Below are 21,138 nucleotides of genomic sequence, written 5' to 3'. Positions count from 1 at the left end.
AAAATCTAAAAAAATCTCTAGAAAAAGACTCAGTGTGTAAATAGCGTATTTTTTTGTAAACAGAGGCGGTGAGCCCTTAAGGGTCCATGGTACATTTTCAATACTATTCAAAAATTGAATGCTAAAATGAGAATTATCGCCTTTGTTTTTAATCTATTTTTTGGAGCTTCCTGGTTAAAGAAATCCAAAAAAAATTATTTTAAAAACTGTATATAAATATGATATCAAATTAGAATCTATAATTAGATATGAGCATTACCATCCAAATTTTGAACATTAACGATAGCCTAATCTTGGCCAGACCGTGGACCCTTAAGATCCTCCAAGATTTAAACATAGAAAAAATTTCAGCAACCCTTATTATTCACAAAATGTGAAGCAACGAAAGAATGCATGCAATACACGAGAATGGTGTACTACAGTTTAATCAATCCCATTCAAGATATTTTATATGGGAAAATGCAAAGATATTACTTTAAATTTAAATTTTTGAATGTCTATTCAAGACAGTCATCCAAACAAATATAGTGAACTTCGAAGTAAGTATTAATACTATGTTGATTCATATAATGCATTGTATCAGCTAAAAACGGAAAAAGAAGAAGGATTACACTCGATTTACAAAAATATCAAAACACAATTGATTGATTCAAATAAAAATTCTCTTCATTATGCAGCAGACAAAAATAGTAAAGAAACTGCCAAATATCTAATTTCACATGGTGTAAATATCAATCAAAAAGATGAATATGGAAATACCTCTCTTCATATTGCAGTATTTAATAATAAAGAAACAGCCGAATTTCTTATTTCACATGGTGCAAATATCAATGAAAAAAAATAAAAAGAAAGAAACTGCTCTTTATCATGCAGTGCGTAATAATAGTAAAGAAATAGCTGAACTTCATATTTCACATGGTGCAAATATCAACGATGAATTTATATTTGGATACACGGCTCTTCATAAAGCCGCAATTAATAATAATAGTAAAGAAACAGCCGAACTTCTTAATTCACATGGTGCAAATTTCAATGAAAAATATAAAAATTGAAAAGCATCTCTTCATTATTCAGCATTTGGAAATTGAATAGATATCGCCGAATTCCTGAACTTCATTGGACAGTTATCCACTTTTGAGAAAACAAATTAAATTAATTAGTATCCAATTTATTTTCAATTTTATTCTTTTCATATTGATCTTGAAACTTTTTTTTCATTCAATATTGTATAGTATATGGTGTAACATGCACCATTTTATAGGTTTATGCGCCTTAAGTGTAATGCTCTTATAACATATAGTTATTTTTATCAATATTTGGTATTCATTTTCAGGATTAAAATTCCTCTCAATTTCTTTTAATAAAATAATAAATCAATCTAAAAGTATACGTTTATAATAATAAATGAATACACGCCCAGAAATACTTAATTTTGGTTAAGATCTAATTTGAATTGAAGTATTAGAGTAATTTTTAAGCCAAAAATATTTCAGAAAATGTATTTGTGTATGCAGGTAAGGATGTCAATTTGGAAGAAAAGTGAGAAAATTCCTAAAATGCTAAAAATGAATTTTCCAAACGTACTTTTTTATCTCATTTTTTTGATTTTGAAAAAAATTTGGAGAGAAGAACTCTTCGTTTTTGAATTTTGTCACGATGGTTTTAAAGTATATTAGACACATGTATTGATATTACTATTTTTGTATATTTTGAGAGAAAATCCCTAAAAAGTGAGAAAATCTGAGACGGTTTGAGAAAATATATAAACTATTGAAAATTTGAATTAAACTTCTAATTTGGAAAAAAGAAATTTGGAAAGAAGAAAATTCAAAAATCGAGATTTAGACTCAGTATCAAATGGAGAACAAAATGTGTCTTCATATGAAGGAAAAAATTTTCTTGAGAAGAAATAGAGTTTTTAAAATTTTATTGTATGTAATGAAATAAACAAATATTAAAATTATTTTTTGATAACAAGAAAATTCCCAACAGAAAATATTTGAGACAAAGAAAAAAAGAAAATTGGAAAATATTACTCTCCTTTACATTTCATGAGATTTTCAATTTATTTTCATAAAATTGACAATTTTATACGTTTAGATGAAAATAAGTGATTTTGCTTGAAATAAAAATTATTGTTTGTTTACAGCTATCAAATATATTTTTGCTATTTTGATTAAAATTTGTTAATCAAATTAATAATTTTTTTTCTAAATATCTTAAATATCTGGATCACTCACTGATACGATGAATTAAACGATAAAAATAATACAAACTCAACTAAGTTTCCTGTCTTTCAACCAAAAAATATTATGCAATTTAAATTAAATTGTTTATTCAAAGATAAAACAAAGATAAAGTAATTATAATTATCATATACTTTATGAATAACTCTCTAATTGGATAAGATTTTCGTACAAATATTTTTATTAATATCGATAAGAATATGTTTACCTACTATCACCATATGTCGATAAACGAGAGTAGAGTGATTTTTATCATCGAAACTTTTTAAAAGCTGTAAGCAGGAAGTAATAATCTTGTTTTTTCTGAGTTAGTTGTAGAACTATTGATGCCCGAGTTATCATTGTGATGCAGAAGGATATCAATGTACTGACTGAAGGATATGAATTGAATTGAATTTTATTGAATTTCAATTTGATCAAAATTTTTTGAAATGATATGAATGTGTCAACTTCTGTATCATTCTCCTTCACTCCTTCCTTATTCTTTCGAGAACGAAGCTAGCTCAGCTTTCGCTGAACGAATTGACACTTTTCATGCCCTAAACGTACATACTCTCAAATTTATCGAAAAAATTAATACCACCTAAACTAGTATATTCTTATTTTAAATATGATATTATCCTTATATTCCACACTAAAATTCATTTAAATCAACTTTTAAAAAAGTTCGAATCCTGCGCGTCTCACTTTTTAAATTTTCCAAATGGAAAATTATATTCTCCTAAAGTGAAAACAATTTTCCAAATTGACTTCCTTAATGCAGGTTATATTATAACATTAATTATATTCGAAATAATTGATGGTTGAGTTGAAAGCGGTTTTGTAAAGTCCGATTGGTCGGCCTTTAGCTCGATGCCAAAACAGGTTACTACACCAAAGGAATTCCTTGCTCTCGCCGCCCGCTCTGATGCCAAGTGGGTCAAGGTAAAGAAGTCCAACGATGACAACACAAAGTTCAAACTCCGCACAACAAAGTATCTTTACACACTCACAGTCAAGCCAAAGTTCGTCGAGCTCGTTCAGAACTCTATCCCAGAGTCCCTTGAAGTTATCGTTCTTGACAAGAAGGCTGAGTAAAACTTTATTTTGCTTAGATTTATTTACAAAATCATATTTGATTATACAAAAATCTTCATAAGCTTTTTATTTTTATATCTGCTAAAAATTGAGATTTTGTTTCTAATATGAAATTACCAATAACCTCATTAAATTTACCAAAAATTTCATATTAAAAAAAAATCATAGAATTGTAATTAGTAATTTAGATATAAGTACAGTTGATATCTCTATATGTTTATTCTTCATCATGTTGAACAAAGCCAAGTATCTGAGCTGTTTTAACTGTTAAAATATCAGCAATAGGTATTTCAGATGTCTTGTCGAAGACTTGGCATACATTATCGCTATATACTAGTTGCTCATATGTAGCTAAAAGTAAGATGCAATTTCTGATTCTTGGAATTAATGGATAAGCTTCATCAGTATCTGGTGAAATCCAAATAGATCCATTAAGACCAAAAACTACATTAAAGCGAAGACCTGAAAATGCTAGAACAACAATATGGTTAGGAACTCTTTTAATAAGGCGGGATGGGACATCTACAACTATACCATTCTCAAGCTTTTTAGGATGCTGTTCACGAGTATGTAAGGATGTACCGCCTGATATATTTTGAACTTCAGCACAAATTAAATCTCCGACATCAAAGTATTGCCTCATATTTCTTTCATCTGTAGTAGTTCTTCTACGTAATTCTCCATCAGGAAGAAAGATTGATGAGAGCCTAAGGTCAGCTAAAACAGCAGCTCCAATTTGAACTCTCCATCTTTGTTTTTGAATGCTTTCAATACGACCAACAACTATGTCTCCTACGTTTGGGGAATAAATAGATGTCATTGGTGTTACGGAAACTAATTGATTGATAATTTTGATAAAACCTCTAACTGTGGCAATGATTTTTCCATTTGACAAAACTACACCATTACCTGGCATAAGTCCTTCACTATTTTCGAAAATAACCTGACCAGGAAGTACAAATTGATTATCTTTTTCCATTCACTAAAAATTAAAAGTGACATGTTAAAAGACAATTTTCATGGAAATGATCTTCGATATTTTGATGTAATTTGAAAGTCTTTGATGCAAGTAATAATTTGCCTCCCATAGATTTTAAAAATTCACATCTTTTTATGAATTTTGACTAGATGATGAAATCATTCTGAATGAAAAGGTATGAGAGATGATGATGCATAGACTTAAAAATATGATGATAATGTAAATTTCAACTAATATCATAAAAAGTAAATTATATTGGTAATTATTTACTAATACATAACAATTAATTCAGCAACACTTCTTCTTATCAGATGAAACTGTATGTTGGGTCTGAGATCTGTGCATTGTACAGGATGCGATGTCTGATTCGAGATTTTCGATATTATACATTGCTTTTGCAGATGTTTCATATATTCCACGAGGGTTAAACGCTTTGCATTTTTCGAAAATAGCATCTTTTTCTGATTCGGTCATTTTGTAAATATCGCATTTAGAAAAGACAATAAAGAGCTCATAATTTTGGTCATCTATCGATTCATTAATAAAGTTAACGTATTTTTCGATTGTTTCGAAATTTTTTGGAGAGCAAACTAGCAAAACAACATCTGCATCACGAATATAGTGTTGATTTAATTTAGCAAACTTTTCTTGTCCCGCTGTATCCCAATATTTAAATTCTATCGTATCACCTTCGTAATCAACTCTTTTTAATGAAAAATCGCAAGTAATTGTTGTACCTTCGTTTTCATTAAAGGGTTCACCAATGAGAGCTCGAATTAAACATGTTTTTCCTATACTTACTTCTCCAACTGTAATGACTTTGAGTGATTTCATCGAAAATAAAAACTTTTCTTTTGCCAGCTTACAATAAAATCATTGGTTAATTATAAAGTGTTATAATAATAAATATCTATATACTTGCATATCAGTTAGATGAAACTTAATTATCATCAAAAAAACAAATCTAAAATATTATTTTAGTCAGTTTTATGCTTAATTCGAGGTATTTCATATCGATTTTGCATAAACATCTATTAAAATATATATCTGTATTTCCAAAATTTTTTTAATTTGCATATTTTGACCTTAAAAAGCATATTTCTTTCTTAGATTTAATTTTTTTCATAATTTTTTTGGAAACAAAAACATCATATTATCTTAAAATAAGACATATACTTACGTTATCTGATATAAGTTTACCATGGTTCTTTATCACTCAAGTTTTAAACAATGTTTTTTGAGTTAATTATCGAAACTATTTCATATAAAAAATGGGTATTTCATAGAGATCTCCATCAGAATAGTGCTATATCAGTCAAACATACAATAATATCCTAGATATATTATGGTTTTTCAATAAATTATAGTTAATCTTATTAATTTTTGTTTCATTCATCTCAAAATTCAGCATCTACTATTAAAGAATGTTCTCCAGTTATATTTTGATACATATTATCATGTTCGGCAATAACCCTTATGACCTATTAATAATCGTATGTGAATAAACGTTCGGCTATTTTCCAAAGAATTTGGGCGATCGCTGCGATAAAAATTCTGAATGTCTTCTGAGCACATCGTTACACTAGCAGAATTACCAACATGGGATGCTGATGGACCGAATGTTCTTGCTTCCCATCCAATCCTTCCTCAAATTTATCCACTCAAAAAGGCGAATAATGAGATTAACAAGAAAATTTCTGTTTGGTTTAAAGGAGATAGTTGTAAACTTCAATGCGATGCTATAGTTAATGCAGCAAATTCTAAACTTAAAGCAGGAAGCGGTATTTGCGGAATGATATTTAAAGCCGCAGGAAATGAACTTGTTGACGCATGCAAAAAGGCAGGATATACAGAAACAGGTCATGCAGCATTAACACCTGCATTTAAACTTCCTTCAAAATATATTATACACGCAGTTGGCCCGAAAGGTGAGCAGCCATCAGAGCTTCGATCTACATATTTGTCGACTTTAAATTACATGGATAATGATAAAATTAAAAGTATTGCGTTTTGCGCAATATCTACAGGTAAATATGGCTATCCTGTTGAAAAAGCAACTCATATTGCATTGATGTCAGTTCGTGAGTGGCTTGAAGTACCAGAAAACTTACAAAAAACAGAAAGAATTGTTTTTGTAGTATTCAACGATAAAGATGTCGAAGTTTACTCTCAATTAATGCATGCATACTTTCCATTAGAAGGAGTAAAATATCCTCCAAGACCACGTAAGAACAAACCAACTTCAGCAACAAAACCTCAACCAACAGAACAAAAAGGGGCTGCTGATGTTCAAAACCCCGAAGTAAATAAGGTCGAACATGAAGTCACAAAAGAAAATCATGAAAATAAGGAACCCACAAAATAATTATTATCATGTATTCTATGAATAAATGTTTGCTATTAATAACTATCCTTTATAGAGACTTTTAAAGATATGGCCTATGGTTTTTATCAATTGGTTAGCTCATTTTCAGATCATTAGAGCTAATTCCAATTTTAAATTACTCAAACAAATGTATTTTTTTAAATTATAGTAGGAAATCTAGTAATATAATTTCATTCATAAAATTGGTATTATATGATTAAGCAAATACATACAAAAGTTTAGAATACCGAAAATTTTCTATTATTATTTGATGCCTTGACGCGATTAATTCGAGCATCAAGATCATTTGCATTTTCTGTTCGCCATTTGCTCTTTTTTGGCTGTAAGCGAGTTATTTGAAAATCGTCATATTCTTCTTTTTGATTAAACATTAGTGCCTTTTCTCTTTTTTCTATTTCGACATCTTGCGCTTGAGCTACAGCATCTAAATAAGCTCTATCATTTGCTGATAAATAGATTTTGTTTTCTGCAATTGAAACTAGATTAGAAATAAATTCTGCATTAAGATATCCCCCATCAATTGCCATCGTCAGGGCAGATTGAGATATCTCATCAGATATTTGACCTTGTGTTTCCATTGATAATAAAAAAGTGTACGTTTAATAATAGAATTTTCATATGCGCTGAATTAATCCTTGAAATAGTTTATTGGATTAGAATATTTTATGGTTTATTCATAAAACATTTAGATAAAATATAGCCAAAGTGTTTATTTGAAGCAAAACAATCAACAAAATTCATATTTTAACATATCGCATCACATAAAAGGAATTTCTATGTGACTGTATGATTCAACGCTTTAAGAAATGATACAAAAAATGTTAATATTGAAATAAAAATTCAGAATTGTTGATTTTGATAGAAATCCAACTTTTGTCTAATAACACATGGAATGAATTTATCACAACATGATTCAAAAAAAGATAGGTATTTTAAATATAAAAAATTTACATGATAAAAAAAGATAAATAACAATAATAATGCATTAGCAAGCAGGGACGGTTCCAATCAATTCAATTCCGAATTGTTGAGAAAGGGATCTCCATGAGGAAAGCTTTTCTGGTTTATCATTTTGAGGAACCGGTGGAGAAACTAATTTAATCTGTAGCGCAGCGTTATTAATTGAAATTAATGCTTGTTTTGCAGCAGATCTGGCCTCTTCTGACCAATGATTTGCAGCAGTTTCTTCAGCAGCAGCATACAAAGCACGTACAAGTGGAGAAAACTTGGTAACGAACTCGAATATGAAGGTAACATTACATGAAATGGTTAAAGCTGAAACAGCGACCTTTTGATTATCACTTTTTACTGATTCAATGATTCTTGTGAACATTGTTGTAACGTATGGCGCAATCTTAACAGGACCAACCAATGTAACAATTGAAGAGAAATGATGAATGAAACAGACAATATTCGAAGAACATGTAATTGGCCAGCAACGAATCATTTTGGACATGACTTGGACTGCCAAATTATCATTCTTTGAATAGGCATATGACAAAATACGATTCAATGAAGGATAATACTTATAAGCGAAATTGGAAAGGAAAATTGGGAGAAACTTGGTAAGAACCATCGTATTCATTGATTCATCCCATTTGGACTGGCAAGTTCGGAAATAAAGGTCAAGGAATTTGAGAACTGAGTTGATTCCGTAAAAAGTATGAAATCCGTCAATAAAGTTTTGGATAATTGTTGTGGCGGCCTTGATGAACAATACTGATATTTCCGACCAGCATTTGAAAATATATAACACCAATGACTCGATTATAGCAACTTCACGTGGATCTGGTGAAAGCAAATTATAAAATATATTTTCTGCGTTCTTCTCTTCAAGCCACTTAACTGAAACTCGTGGATAGCAGTCAGTCAACATATTTTGAAGGAGGGTATATATGGATTTCAGATCTTTCCACTGATCAACACTCTGATAAATGGGTCTTCATTATATAAATCGAGATAGGACATGTCTTCATGGGGTCTAAAGATAATTTGGCCGATTGTATTGTACAAATGAAGGGCTGTTTCATCTGAAATATGCTTGAAAGAATCTGTTGCAAGTGAGCTTTGTGTAAATTCCGATATCTGAACAAGGTTTGGCGTTAGACACATAATTCTGGATGTTAATTCTTTGTTTATTGTAACCGCTGGAATATTATTATAGTTGTAGTACGTTGAAGAGATTCCTTTATCCTTGTTTTCGGATAGTGCAGGTAGTAACTGATTTGATGATCTTCCATTATTCAAAGCAGCAGAGTTAATAATTTTGATCTGAGGACGAGCAGTAGATGCATGGAAACCCATTATGGATGAAATCGAACGCGTTCTGGCTCCCATATTCCCTCGAACTGTAGCACTGAGTGGAGTACGGTTCATCCAAAAATTGATAATATTTGCTGACAGTTCTCAATTTTTTTTCGATCGTCTGATTATATCATTGAACATAAAAACGAAATATATAATTCGATTCTTTTATTGTAAAGAATAAATTGAATTAGTATGTAAAATTGATTATTGAGAGATTTTGCTGGAGTATATTTGCTTAAATTACAACTATTTACAAATTATCAAATAAATAGGTTGAGACACACCTTAAAAATTTGGACTTTTGTGAATAATTTGAAAATAAAAGTTAATATCATTTATTTGATAAATATGTAAGAGCTGCAAATTAATAGGATACGATGAATACGTTGAAGAATTCAATAGTCTCATCACACTTTTCAATGCTTGATTTTTAAAAACTGTTTAAAAATGGAGCTTATATTGAAATAGTGTAGAGACTAAAAATTACCACAGACTATTTCAGAGGATTGAGTTGCCACTCAATCCTCTGAAAAGTCTGAGGTAATTTGCAAACTTTCAATTTCATAACAAAAAATAGTTAATTATTTTTAAAGTATCTATAGTATTAGTTATTGTTATCAATTCATCTAAGGGTTTCGTTTTGCTAAAATTGTCACTTTTATAGCATATTTGTTTTTGGATGTTTTGCGAAACCAAAAAAAAACTATGATATACAATGTGTGTGTAAAGAAAATACTTTATTTACTAGTTAAAAAATCATTTGGTATTGATCAAGTTATTTTTTCTGGATAAGATATTATATGGATAATTGGATAGAAAATACAATTATATAATCTTGTACCTGGTTTAATTAAGCTAATTGTCATCAGAAACTTGTAATTTTTATGAATTTCAGATTTTCTTTTCATTACTGCTTTTCTTAATAGGTCAAGTTCTTATTTACGTTATAAAGTATGATATTTACAAATATCAAGTTATCATGTTTTTTGAGAAATTATGAGAAACAAACAAAAATGAAAAAGATAGGAATAGCAATGAATAGTGATGTGGGTATAGAAAATGTAAGAGATATGAATGCAAAGCAATCAGTATTTAGGACATTGACCATAGATTTCGAAAAAAAAATGCTGCATATTGAGCGAAAACTATGATTATATTATAAGGGTGTCATTTAAAGCATAATGAAACTATTCCCTTTTCATTTTAATCGAATAAGATAGTAAAGATTTTTGAATTAGCTAGAAACTGATGAGATGTTTTCACAAATCAGATTTTTAATCTCTATAATGCATAATTCACTCAATATCTCAATTTTGATATTGCGAGATATTTTTGCTATCGGTTTCGCAATTTTGACACAATAGCAAGAGGGTTCTATAAGCATTATTATCAACGTAGAATTTGAATATCATATCAGAAAATGTCGCAAATCTGACATTTACCCGACCAAATAGCAAAAATAATTGAATACTTTTCGCAAAAACTTTAAAAATCGATAAAAATATGAAATATAGATATTAAAGAGACTTTTTATATAATATTCATAAAGATTTTCCAAAAATATGATACCGCAAAATTAAAAAAGTGACGTCTTGAGTGGAGTCAAAGGTCGAAATTGCTAGCTAAATGTTTTTTAGCGAAATTGCGTATTGTACGTTTTTTTCGCAAAACGAAACCCTTAGTGCTAATTAGAAATTGCTTGTTAATTTGGTCTAATGCCCATTATTCTTTAATAATTTTTTACTCTCTTTTTATCATTCCCGATGTTCTTCTCTCCAAAAATATATTCTTATAATTTTCTGCAATTAAAACTCAATAATGGAAGTAAAATAATGGATATATTTATTTTTCTTTCAAGTTCTGCTATTATTCAAGACACAATGCACAATAACATTTTCTCATTGCGCAATAAGTTTAAAATGTAAAAAAAATTTATTCACTGAATTAGCATCAAATAAAAACAACACGGGTTAATAAACAAATATCTGTTAACAGGGCACGAATGTAAAGGAGTAATTTTCACAAAATAGCAAACCTTAATGGAGCCAAAATTAGATTTAAAATCATTATATTTACAGTTAAAGCTACAATCTAATTCTGTATGTCCTGCAAAAAATTCAGAATTTTTGTCGAAAAAACAATTATAAAATGATATTTTTGATTGGGTTTCATCACAAGTAAGTATTCCAGTTAGTTCGTTATTACCAAATAAATAAACGTCATTAAAGATTAATAAAGATCATGTTAATTATAATTAGAATTTTCGTTATTAATCAGATTAACATGATCAATTTTTGTGGTAACAGTATATTCAGAGCTAAACAATGCTTTATTCCCTGTTGAATTAGAGCATTGCAAGAATTTAATTGAATGGTTAAATGGAGCTTTTACTGTTAAAAGAACACCATAATATAGAATAGAGTTTTCAAGTTTTGCATATGACGAATTTAAATTTTTAATATACAAAGATTCAGTTCCTGAATTCCATAGCGAATGCAGAATTGTTGTTCCAAATACAACAGTTATTTCTGATTCAATGTTATTTTTGGGTGAACATTGGAAATCACTGTTTAAATTCGCCGAATTTTTGATGAAACATGATTTTTGAATGAAGAATTCACCTTGATTTGCATAAATAGCGCCTCCTCTATCTGTACATGAGCAAAATGTGAATAAACATTCTTCAACATTGATATTAATATTTGCATCATTATAAATCGCTCCACCTCGGGAAACACCTGTTAAATTCGAAAAGTATGAATGCTGAACTAGGAAATCTGAATTAGGTTCAATTCGTTCATCATATAAATTCTTAAAATACAATTAGATTAAAATTTTGTGGGGAATAATACAAAAAGTATGTCACTTTTTAGAAGGTTTAAATAATGATTTTCTCTTTTTTCCCTCCCTTTCAATGCAATTGAAAGAACTTTGGAGGAATATACATATATTGTATTTCTGAATTAATTCAATATACATACAAAGTGTGTGAAATATGTTTCTCAATGATAACAAGTATAGTCTGGAAATAAGAGTCTTTATTATTATTTATAAATAAAAAAATAAGGAGACCCGCTCTTGAACCTTTGCCATCACGAAATTCTACATGACAATCTTGTTGAGTTATTCAAATTAATGGAAATAAAAATATGCATACAAAAGTTGACTTTTAAAATACAATTTTTAAAATACGACTTTCAGTGGAATTTATTTAAAAAGTGACTTTTAAAATTTTTAATGTCTGATTATGACATTAATGAAGATAAATATAGTAAATTTCAACGAGTCTGTAGTGACTGCAATAATTTGTATATTTCGTTATATCAATTAAAAACGGAAAATGAAAAAGAATTGCACTCGATTTACGAAAAGATCAAAACAATTTTGATTGATTCAAAGAAATATTCACCTCAAAATATTATCTGCGACATTTTAAACATCATTCCATATAAAAACCGCTACATAAAGTCATACTTGGAACTAGCGAAATTCATATCTGATGATTATCAAGTAAATGAAGTCAAAAATATTCCCAACATATCTAATTTCATGTTTTATAACGACTACGGAATTAAATTATGCAAAAGTCAAGATTTTAAGAAAATGGATAAAAAAATCTCGAAATTCTAAAAGAAAATACAATTTACAAAGCAATTATGAATAATGATCTAGAAAGGTTCATCTCATTCACAGAAAGTGGAAGATTTTATGAAGTTAAAAAAATTAGAAGCCATTTATATCCATATTCTGAAAAAGGATATTCATTTCTTGAATTATGTTGTTACTACGGAGCAGTTGATTGTTTCAAGTTTTTAAGAACGAAATTTAACTCAGAAATAACTCGAAAATGTCTAGAATTTTCATTTTTAGGAGGAAATCCAGAGATAATGAGTGAATGTTTGAAATATCAAAAACCAAATAAAGATTGCATGAAATATGCAATTATTTCACATAACATTGATTTTGTTACATTCTTAATGAATGAATACAATCTTAAGATTGTTTTAGAATCATGCGTAAAATATAAAAATCTTGAATCATTTTTTGTTGTTTTCGATCAAACTAATGATGCTGATATTTGCTTTTATTATTCAATTAATTTTAATGTCCTTTTGCTTTATGAATATTTTCTTCCATATTGTTCAAATATCAACAAAAAATATAAATATGAGCAAACAGCTCTTCACATCGCCACATATAAAAATGAGTATATGGTCGAGTTACTTCTTTCACATGGAGCAACTGTCAGTGAAAAAGATCAATCTGGAAAAACAGCTCTTCATTATGCAGCAGAATATAACTGTGAAAGAACAGCCGAACTTCTTCTTTCACATGGTGTAAACATCAATGAAAAAGATCGATTTGGGAAAACAGCTCTTCATATCGCCACAGAAAAAAATTATATTGAAATAGCTAAACTTCTTATTTCCCATGGTGCAACTGTCAATGGGAAAGATGTATATCATATGACAGCTCTTCATTATGTAATAAGAAATAAAAATGAGTATATAGTCGAGTTACTTCTTTCACATGGAGCAACTGTCAGTGAAAAAGATCAATCTGGAAAAACAGCTCTTCATTATGCAGCAGAATATAACTGTGAAAGAACAGCCGAACTTCTTCTTTCACATGGTGCAAATATCAATGAGAAAGATAATTTTGGACAAACAGCTCTCCACATTGCGGCAGAATATAACCGTGAAAGAACAGCCGAACTTCTTCTTTCGCATGGTGCAAATATTAAAGAAAAAGATAAATATAAACAAACAGCCCTTCAACTTGCAACAGATTATAATTGTAAAGCGACAGCCAGACTTCTTATTCGCTATGCAAACGCGTGCGAGACCCAATGGTAACTTTCCACGGACACAGTAGTGACATTTTTAATTATTTTAAGAAAATATTAGTTTATCTTATTTTATATTTCAAATTAAAAAAAAGCAGTAAAAATGTTGTAATTACTGATATAAAACATGTTTACAATGATAAAAATTGAATTTTTATAATTGTCAAAAATTTGAGAAGTGTTAATAGAAAGAAATTCCAATTCATTTTTATATAATGTCTGCTTTTGGTATTGATCTTGGTACAACATACTCATGTGTCAGTCAATTCCTTCACAATCGTGTTGATATTCTTGCCAATGATATGGGTAACAGAACAACTCCATCATACGTTGCTTTCATGGATGACGAAAGACTTGCCGCATATTAATAAGAAAATTTATTTTGGATTTTGCATATAAAGCTCAAAATTCATTTTATTTGAATAGCTTTAGATTCATTATATCTCAATCATATGCCATTGAACATTATTATGAAAACAGATTTATACGTATGCTTAGTCTCTATGATACAATTCGTTCTTGTGATATAAATAATCATACTTCATAAATTAATATCTCATAAAGAAAAAAGTAAAATATTTACATTAAAATTTGCACAATAGTATAAACTTTCTTTTTAAATATCTTCAAGTTCATTTCCATCTGGATTTGTTTCAGTTGGATCAGCGGAATTTTTGATAGCATTTATTATTTCTTCATTTCCTTTTTCATTTGCAATATCAAGTGGTGTTTTTCCTTTAGAATCCTGAATATTTGTCTTTGGGTTTTTTTCTAAAACTGCTTGTAAAACACCCAATTCCTGATGATTTGTGGCAAGATGCAAAGCTGTTGATCCTTCCTTCGATGCCAAATTCACGTCAGCACCTTTCGAGATCAGCAATTTAGCCATTGATGAGTTTCCTAAAACAGCACATATCAATAAAGGAGTCATTCCTTTTGCATCCCTGATATTGACATCAAGACCTTTCTCAATTAATAAAAGTGCAACATCCTGTGCATCGTTCCTTGCGGCTAAATGTAATAACGAACGTCCTTCATCATCTTTGACCTTTATATCTCCACCTTTCGATAAAAACAATTGGCAGATCTTTTCGCGATTCTTAATAACCGCCAATTGTAAACTATTCAAATTATTTGAATCTTTTTGATTGATGTTCAAACCTTTTTGTAATAACAAATTTGCAACATCAATTGCTTCATTTTTCACTGTTTTATGGAGAGCTGTCATTCCTTTAGCATTTAGGAGTTTTGTGTCTGCACCTTTCTCAATCAACAACTTGCAAACATCGACAGAATTATATCGAGCGGCGACGTGTAAAGGAGTACTTTTTCCTTTGTTCAAAGCATTGACGTTCACCTTCTTTTGGAGAAGAAGTCTGACAATACCATCGGAATTGTGCATAGCTGCAATGTGTATTGTCTGTTTTCTTCTTGAATTCTTTCCATTAACATCGAGTTTTCGTGCTAAAATTGTAGCAACTTCGACAGAATCGAAAACAGCGCAATAATCTAAAAGAGAACCACCACCAAGAAGCATGAAGTGTCTGAAGTCAATATCACGCGTCTTACGTGCAATCTCGGCTTCACTCAAGTTGCAAACAGTGACAACACCATAATTAGCTCCTCTTGATGCCAAAAGTGACAAAATTTCAGGATTTTTCTCCTTGCAACAGATATATAGAGCTGTTGCACCTGCACCTGACTTTGCATCTGCACCATTCTCAAGGAGATAATTGACAAATGGCAAAATACCAAATGGAACGCAATATAAAAGAGCAGAATTGAAATTCTTTGTTTCACAAAGCTTGTAAATGTATAAAAGAAGGTCATGATGCTGTGAAATCTCTTCGAAACTGACTTTTGATGGGCTCCAGAACTTCATTTTGTAGCCATTGTCGTGATTAATAATAACATTAGTCATTGGAAAGTCTTTGAGGTTATCAATGCCTATTTTTTCGATTATCTTATCAATGATAAAACAATTTCCTCCAAGAAAAGCTAAGTTAAGATGATCTTTTGTAATTGTTAATCCTTTTTCAACGCAAAAGTCGAAACAATTCTTTGCGCCAAACTGACAAACCCAATCTGAGATCGAATTCGAGTTGTATGGTATGAACCACGGTAATTTTAGCTTATCTTCGAGATCATAATCGAATTTTTCGAGGTAATTGAAGTCTACATGCTTCTTAAACTCTTCTACATCATCGTATAGCATAGCATGCATAAGTGTATCGCTCTTAAAAACTTCCATTAAGCTGTTAAATTCGTCATCGTTTTGTATTTCGTGAGAGAATTTTGCTGTTGTCTGATTGTATTTATATTTGATGAAAGCTGAAAATAAAGGTGAGAAGTCGAAGTTTTCAAACTTGTCGAACTTAAATTCGTCCATTAATTTAGTGAACAAGTTCCAATATACTCTTGTGTACTTTCTGTTATAGGAACATGCTTTATCTATCATCAAGAAGAACGAAATGCATGGTATTTGATACTTTCGTACAATATATATGGTTGTTTGCGCTAATGTCGAAACATCATCTTGATAAATAGGAGTAAAAATGTTCAATCTGTAAATTTGAGTGGCAACAGAGATGTAATCAGCAAAGGTTTCGAATAAAATATCATACATCTCATTGTCAAAGTTATTGGTCGTCATTTCGATTTAAAATTTTTATGTAAATTTTTCAAATTATTTTATATGAATTATCCATTCAGGAATCGCCCGAAATATTTGGATCTGGACTTTCTGATTTCTTTTCTAATGAGTATTATATATAAACTTCTTAATTATAACTGGTTGGCTTTGTTATCAAAGAGTATTGGACATTTTTTACAAGATAATTTCTCCCTTTATAAATGTAAACTATTCAATTTTGAATCCAATTTCTGCAGGACAGGTAAGACTTGTATTTTCCTTTTATTCTTTGAATTATGGCATTGCTGTAATGTACTTGAGAATATTTACACTCAAAAATTATCTCAATTCCAATATTTAGAGTTAAATGAATTCAAATATTGACTGTAAACTCTTCTTGGAAGGATTCCATATGATAAAATTTATTTCCTACTTTGTGACAATCTTAATGATATCATTAGAGAGGATGAATTAATACTAACGAGTTTTCAAAATTATTTTTCTTGTCAGTTTTTAATTCTGTTAGTTTTATTAAATTAAATGATTATTCCAATATTAGGACTTCGCCGTGTTAGAAGTTATATTACTTACGATGACAATAATGGAACTACCTCATATGAATCAAATTCTAACTATTCAACCCTCCAAAAAGGGGACGTTTCAGATTGCCCTTGCCAAACTAACAATTACACATGCATTCCAGACTGTTGCTGCGCTCCAAAGTGCGCTTCATTCTATAATGCATCTACATATACACAATGCTACTCTGCTCCCACTGCTGATATCGTTACAAGATGTGATAGCTTTTCAAAAGATTCAGTTGGCTCAGTTTCAGACTGGCTCAAGCGTGTAATATTCTGCGTATACCGCGAAAACAATCCTTTAACAAACAGAGGAATCATTTATTCAGTACCATATTCAAAATACAGAAATACAGCGTTAAATTATACAGTTCAGAGCAAAGCAAGTTCAGCCGTCACATCTTTTGGTTATTTAACAGAAGATGACGTTACAACTGTTACAGGAGCTGACAAATCAAATAGAGGCTATCTTTTTGGACAATCAATTCTCAATGCTGATGGAGAATTGTTTACCATCAATGCTAGCTCTGGTTCTGTTTCCATTCCACTTGAATTCGGCGTAAATTCAGATTTTGAATTTAATATTCCAAATGGAACAAATCCAAATGCAACAATTTCATTATTAGACTCCACAGGAAATCATACAATTCGAATTATGCCAAATAATACTCAAACAATTGATTTCAGCGTTAATAGTACTGACGTTGCTGCAACAAGCTTCCTTGGACTTACGATATCAATATTGTACAAAGCTACAGACTATAAACCAGCTCCACAATATATTATTGATTCTGCTATAGTAAATACAACTACATCAGACTTCCCCGAAGGAATTCATGCGGGGCTCATAAATGGAACCCATGTAGTTGGTCACATTGGATTCTTCGAGCTTCCAAATAGTGAAAACTTTTTGGACACATCTTCAGAAGCTGATGAAGACTCATGGCTTCCATTCAACTGGAAAGGTGTTAACAACAGCTAATTTGTATCTATAATATTACGTTATTTTTATGTTTTGACTGATCAAGTATTTGTAAAACTTATTTAAATCTTATTTGAAAATCTGTTAATGCATATTAATAATACATTTGATTATCACACACTCAGATATATCTTTGTACTATTATTTGTATATTTTTTTTTAATTTTTAATTGAGAATTCTACTTAGGTGCAAATCATCCAAAAACAGTAGTTTAAATAGCCAATACTATTCATCTCAAGCAAAGACAATAAGAAGAAAGAATTTATTTCTCAAGAATAACAGATTCGATTATCCTAATTCTTGAATTTTTTTTGGTCTTTTCTAGCAAAATATTATTTCTAAATCGGTCAATTCAAATCCGATCAGATTCCAATTTAATTCTAATAGATATTTGACAAGCACCGAATTGCGATACTGCTCTTGAATTTGTATTCATAAGTAATAGTTGGCCGTCGATGTCGAACGTCGCTCAAATTACTTCTCGCCAAATAATGACAACAGCGCCACTTTGAGGATCTGCATCTACAGCGCATACCTTAGTTTTGCTTAATGTCTTCTCGTTAAACTGAAAAACTTTGCCTTTGACGTAATCAAATAATGCTATATCGCCTAAATCGTTACCTCCAACGAAATAAGGAGGGCTTCTGTTTGTAGTTGCAAAAGTTCTGATATTTGAAAATCTTCCGGTAATCTTGTTCAATGTTCCGCCTTCATCAAGGTAAAAATCAAATTTTATTGCATATTCATTGAGAAATTAAAGTAACGAATCCATCAAAATTGAGAGGGTAGTTCTCCCATCAAATTAACGTACATACTGCTGCACCCTTAATACCATGCGAAATAAGAAGTTCGGCTGTTTCTTTACTATTATATTTTTTTGCTTTATGAAGAGCGGTTTCTCCAAATTTATCTTTTTCTTTGATATTTGCACCATATGAAATAAGAAGTTCAGCTGTTTCTTTACTATTAAACCATGCTGCAATATGAAGGGCTGTTTCCTTATGGTTATTCTTTTCATTGATATTTGCACCATATGAAATCAGAATTTCAGCTGCTTCTTTACTATTATATTCTGCTGCAATATGAAGAGCAGTTTCTCCATCTGAAAATTTTTTATTGACATCTACACCTAATGAAAGGAAATATTCGCAAAGGGATGGAATATTAAACATCGGTGAAACCCTCAAGCAGATGTTTAAAAGATTAGTTTGATCATAAAAAACTAAAAATGAATCAAGATTATTATATTTTTTGCAAGAATATACGTTGATACTTATGTTGTACTCATTCACTAAGAATGTTACAAAATCAATGTTATGTGAAATAATTGCATATTCCATGCATTCTTGATCTGGGTTTTGTTGTTTCAAACATTCACTCATTATCTGTGGATTTCCTCCTAAAAATGAAAATGCTAGACATTTTTTGTTATTTCTGAGTTAAATTTAGTTCTTAAGAACTTGAAACAATCAACTGCTCCATGGTAGCAACATAATTCAAGTAATGAAAATGCACTGTAAGAATATGGATATAAACTACTTTTAAATCTTTGATTTTCATTAAATCCTTTTCTTTCAGTGAATGGAATGAATATTCCTAATTCATTATTCATAATTACTCTGTAAATTGTATCTTCTTTAAAAATGTCGAGATTTTCTGATTTAATTTTTTCGAAATCAGCAGATTTGTCTAATTTAATGCCATATTCTTTGTAAAACAAAAAGTTTGAAACAAGATTAACATTGTGGACATCTTTTATTTGATAATCATCTGAAATGAGTTTGGCGAGAGATAAATATGACTTTGTATAGCGATTATTATACGGAATGATATTCAAAATATCTTTTATTATAATTTGTGGAAGACGCTTCTTTGAATCAATCAATTCTGTTTTGATCATTTTGTAAATTGAGTTTAAATCTTCTTCTTTTTCCGTTTTCAGCTGATACAACGCATCGTATGAATCAATGTAGTATTTGTAGATACTTCGCAGTTTACTGTATTTGTTCGGATTACTGTCTTGATCAGACATTAAAAAATTTAAGAAGTAAAATATTACGAAAGAGAATGATTAAAATGCTCATTATAATAAACTCAATTTATATTCTATTAGATAAATTTCATTTTCTAAGAAAAAAACAAGCATATCATGAAGCTTTTTGTTAGAATGAAATAAATAAAGTTTAGTGATTTGTAGGGTGGATGTATTTTGACTATAGGATATGAGTTTATACAAATAAATTTGATTTTGAGAATTTAATATTATGTTTGAAAGATTATTATGTAAAACATAAGAGATATTTTTAGCTAAATCGAAGTGGTTTAGAGAATACTTTGAGATTATAAAGATTTTTCGAAAGAAATATTGAAAGCAAAGCATTTATTAAGAATTTGTTGTGAAATGAATACACTTCGAGAAGACATTAGATCAGTTTGTTACTTGGCAAAATTAGAGCTGAAATCATTTTCATAAATGAAGAAAATTTCTTAACTATAGCAAACGGTTGTAATGTATTTGAAATATAAATAGTCTTATTGTAATCTGATATCTATGCAATCATGGATATTGCTTTGAGAAAGTATTTCGGAATTTATGACGCACCGATAGATGAATGAAAAAGGAAAAAAGAATTGCTTCTGGTGGGATTCGGACCCACGACCTTCCGCTTACTAGGCGAACGCTATAACCACTAGGCTACAGAAGCTATTCGTTTAAAGTTAATTTTATAGTTTTATGATATATTCTTAATATTTCCAAAAATTAAATGACATTTAAATGCAATCGATTGTAATAAACAGAAATTCATCAAAAGTGACAGCTCTCAATTTTTTGACATTTGTAAATTCTAAATTGGATGAGAAAAATGAAATAATACTAAGCATAATACAATATTCTAGATTTAATTATAATTAGGAAAAAGTTAGTTTTGAGAGTACTTTTCATAGGCATATAGAATGAAATCTTCTGAAAAATAATATCACATAAACTCATATTATTTTCTAATATATAACTATTTTCTAATATATAACTATTTTATATAAAAATCAAATTCAATGATCTTAAAAGCGAATGATAAACCTCAAAATTTACGAATATAATG

General features: G+C 29.7%; 15 protein-coding genes, 1 non-coding gene and 1 pseudogene across 17 annotated transcripts, besides 1 other annotated feature; 7 read left to right on the top strand and 10 right to left on the bottom strand.

Moving 5' to 3' along the window:
• Positions 1–815: 815 nt before the first annotated feature.
• Positions 816–1,052, top strand: TVAGG3_0561310 (Ankyrin repeat family; the record flags this gene model as incomplete). The annotated part of the gene is made up of 1 exon (XM_001579930.1): positions 816–1,052. The coding sequence occupies one exon, from the start codon at positions 816–818 to the stop codon at positions 1,050–1,052; it is 237 nt and encodes a 78-aa protein (XP_001579980.1).
• A 2,025-nt stretch (positions 1,053–3,077) lies between these two features.
• Positions 3,078–3,357, top strand: TVAGG3_0561300 (structural constituent of ribosome; the record flags this gene model as incomplete). Its single annotated transcript, XM_001579931.2, has 1 exon — positions 3,099–3,323. One exon carries the CDS (start codon positions 3,099–3,101, stop codon positions 3,321–3,323), a length of 225 nt encoding a protein of 74 aa, XP_001579981.1.
• A 183-nt stretch (positions 3,358–3,540) lies between these two features.
• On the bottom strand, positions 3,541–4,302 carry TVAGG3_0561290 (nuclear retention of pre-mRNA with aberrant 3'-ends at the site of transcription; the record flags this gene model as incomplete). Its single annotated transcript, XM_001579932.1, has 1 exon — positions 3,541–4,302. One exon carries the CDS (start codon positions 4,300–4,302, stop codon positions 3,541–3,543), a length of 762 nt encoding a protein of 253 aa, XP_001579982.1.
• Positions 4,303–4,570: 268 nt separating this feature from the next.
• TVAGG3_0561280 (GTPase protein) lies at positions 4,571–5,162 on the bottom strand (the record flags this gene model as incomplete). The annotated part of the gene is made up of 1 exon (XM_001579933.1): positions 4,591–5,136. One exon carries the CDS (start codon positions 5,134–5,136, stop codon positions 4,591–4,593), a length of 546 nt encoding a protein of 181 aa, XP_001579983.1.
• Positions 5,163–5,860: 698 nt separating this feature from the next.
• TVAGG3_0561270 (ADP-D-ribose binding) lies at positions 5,861–6,708 on the top strand (the record flags this gene model as incomplete). Its single annotated transcript, XM_001579934.2, has 1 exon — positions 5,861–6,667. The coding sequence occupies one exon, from the start codon at positions 5,861–5,863 to the stop codon at positions 6,665–6,667; it is 807 nt and encodes a 268-aa protein (XP_001579984.1).
• Positions 6,709–6,906: 198 nt separating this feature from the next.
• Positions 6,907–7,266, bottom strand: TVAGG3_0561260 (uncharacterized protein; the record flags this gene model as incomplete). The annotated part of the gene is made up of 1 exon (XM_001579935.1): positions 6,907–7,266. One exon carries the CDS (start codon positions 7,264–7,266, stop codon positions 6,907–6,909), a length of 360 nt encoding a protein of 119 aa, XP_001579985.1.
• Positions 7,267–7,673: 407 nt separating this feature from the next.
• Positions 7,674–8,564, bottom strand: TVAGG3_0561250 (protein phosphatase regulator protein; the record flags this gene model as incomplete). Its single annotated transcript, XM_001579936.1, has 1 exon — positions 7,674–8,564. One exon carries the CDS (start codon positions 8,562–8,564, stop codon positions 7,674–7,676), a length of 891 nt encoding a protein of 296 aa, XP_001579986.1.
• Positions 8,565–8,590: 26 nt separating this feature from the next.
• TVAGG3_0561240 (protein phosphatase regulator protein) lies at positions 8,591–9,064 on the bottom strand (the record flags this gene model as incomplete). The annotated part of the gene is made up of 1 exon (XM_001579937.1): positions 8,591–9,064. The coding sequence occupies one exon, from the start codon at positions 9,062–9,064 to the stop codon at positions 8,591–8,593; it is 474 nt and encodes a 157-aa protein (XP_001579987.1).
• Positions 9,065–12,232: 3,168 nt separating this feature from the next.
• TVAGG3_0561230 (temperature-gated cation channel protein) lies at positions 12,233–12,625 on the top strand (the record flags this gene model as incomplete). Its single annotated transcript, XM_001579938.1, has 1 exon — positions 12,233–12,625. The coding sequence occupies one exon, from the start codon at positions 12,233–12,235 to the stop codon at positions 12,623–12,625; it is 393 nt and encodes a 130-aa protein (XP_001579988.1).
• A 26-nt stretch (positions 12,626–12,651) lies between these two features.
• On the top strand, positions 12,652–13,851 carry TVAGG3_0561220 (spectrin binding; the record flags this gene model as incomplete). The annotated part of the gene is made up of 1 exon (XM_001579939.1): positions 12,652–13,851. One exon carries the CDS (start codon positions 12,652–12,654, stop codon positions 13,849–13,851), a length of 1,200 nt encoding a protein of 399 aa, XP_001579989.1.
• A 205-nt stretch (positions 13,852–14,056) lies between these two features.
• On the top strand, positions 14,057–14,209 carry TVAGG3_0561210 (ATP binding; the record flags this gene model as incomplete). The annotated part of the gene is made up of 1 exon (XM_001579940.1): positions 14,057–14,209. One exon carries the CDS (start codon positions 14,057–14,059, stop codon positions 14,207–14,209), a length of 153 nt encoding a protein of 50 aa, XP_001579990.1.
• Positions 14,210–14,419: 210 nt separating this feature from the next.
• Positions 14,420–16,494, bottom strand: TVAGG3_0561200 (spectrin binding; the record flags this gene model as incomplete). Its single annotated transcript, XM_001579941.1, has 1 exon — positions 14,458–16,467. The coding sequence occupies one exon, from the start codon at positions 16,465–16,467 to the stop codon at positions 14,458–14,460; it is 2,010 nt and encodes a 669-aa protein (XP_001579991.1).
• A 500-nt stretch (positions 16,495–16,994) lies between these two features.
• Positions 16,995–18,074, top strand: TVAGG3_0561190 (protein of unknown function, DUF1619 family; the record flags this gene model as incomplete). The annotated part of the gene is made up of 1 exon (XM_001579942.1): positions 17,014–18,036. The coding sequence occupies one exon, from the start codon at positions 17,014–17,016 to the stop codon at positions 18,034–18,036; it is 1,023 nt and encodes a 340-aa protein (XP_001579992.1).
• A 358-nt stretch (positions 18,075–18,432) lies between these two features.
• On the bottom strand, positions 18,433–18,757 carry TVAGG3_0561180 (annotated as a pseudogene). Its single transcript has one exon. A coding segment is annotated over exon 1 (325 nt).
• A 77-nt stretch (positions 18,758–18,834) lies between these two features.
• On the bottom strand, positions 18,835–19,419 carry TVAGG3_0561170 (proteasome regulatory particle assembly; the record flags this gene model as incomplete). Its single annotated transcript, XM_001579943.1, has 1 exon — positions 18,835–19,419. One exon carries the CDS (start codon positions 19,417–19,419, stop codon positions 18,835–18,837), a length of 585 nt encoding a protein of 194 aa, XP_001579993.1.
• Positions 19,420–19,451: 32 nt separating this feature from the next.
• On the bottom strand, positions 19,452–20,069 carry TVAGG3_0561160 (protein of unknown function (DUF3447); the record flags this gene model as incomplete). The annotated part of the gene is made up of 1 exon (XM_001579944.1): positions 19,452–20,069. The coding sequence occupies one exon, from the start codon at positions 20,067–20,069 to the stop codon at positions 19,452–19,454; it is 618 nt and encodes a 205-aa protein (XP_001579994.1).
• Positions 20,070–20,669: 600 nt separating this feature from the next.
• TVAGG3_0561150 lies at positions 20,670–20,742 on the bottom strand. Its single transcript has one exon. It is a non-coding gene; the product is annotated as a tRNA-Thr (tRNA).
• An 84-nt stretch (positions 20,743–20,826) lies between these two features.
• Positions 20,827–20,863: a mobile genetic element.
• Positions 20,864–21,138: the final 275 nt, after the last annotated feature.

The sequence above is a fragment of the Trichomonas vaginalis genome, chromosome II (genome assembly GCF_026262505.1).
Source record: "Trichomonas vaginalis G3 chromosome II, whole genome shotgun sequence".
Lineage (NCBI taxonomy): Eukaryota > Parabasalia > Trichomonadida > Trichomonadidae > Trichomonas > Trichomonas vaginalis.
Note: the sequence above shows the minus strand (reverse complement) of the source record. Positions and strands in the feature narration are given on the sequence as shown.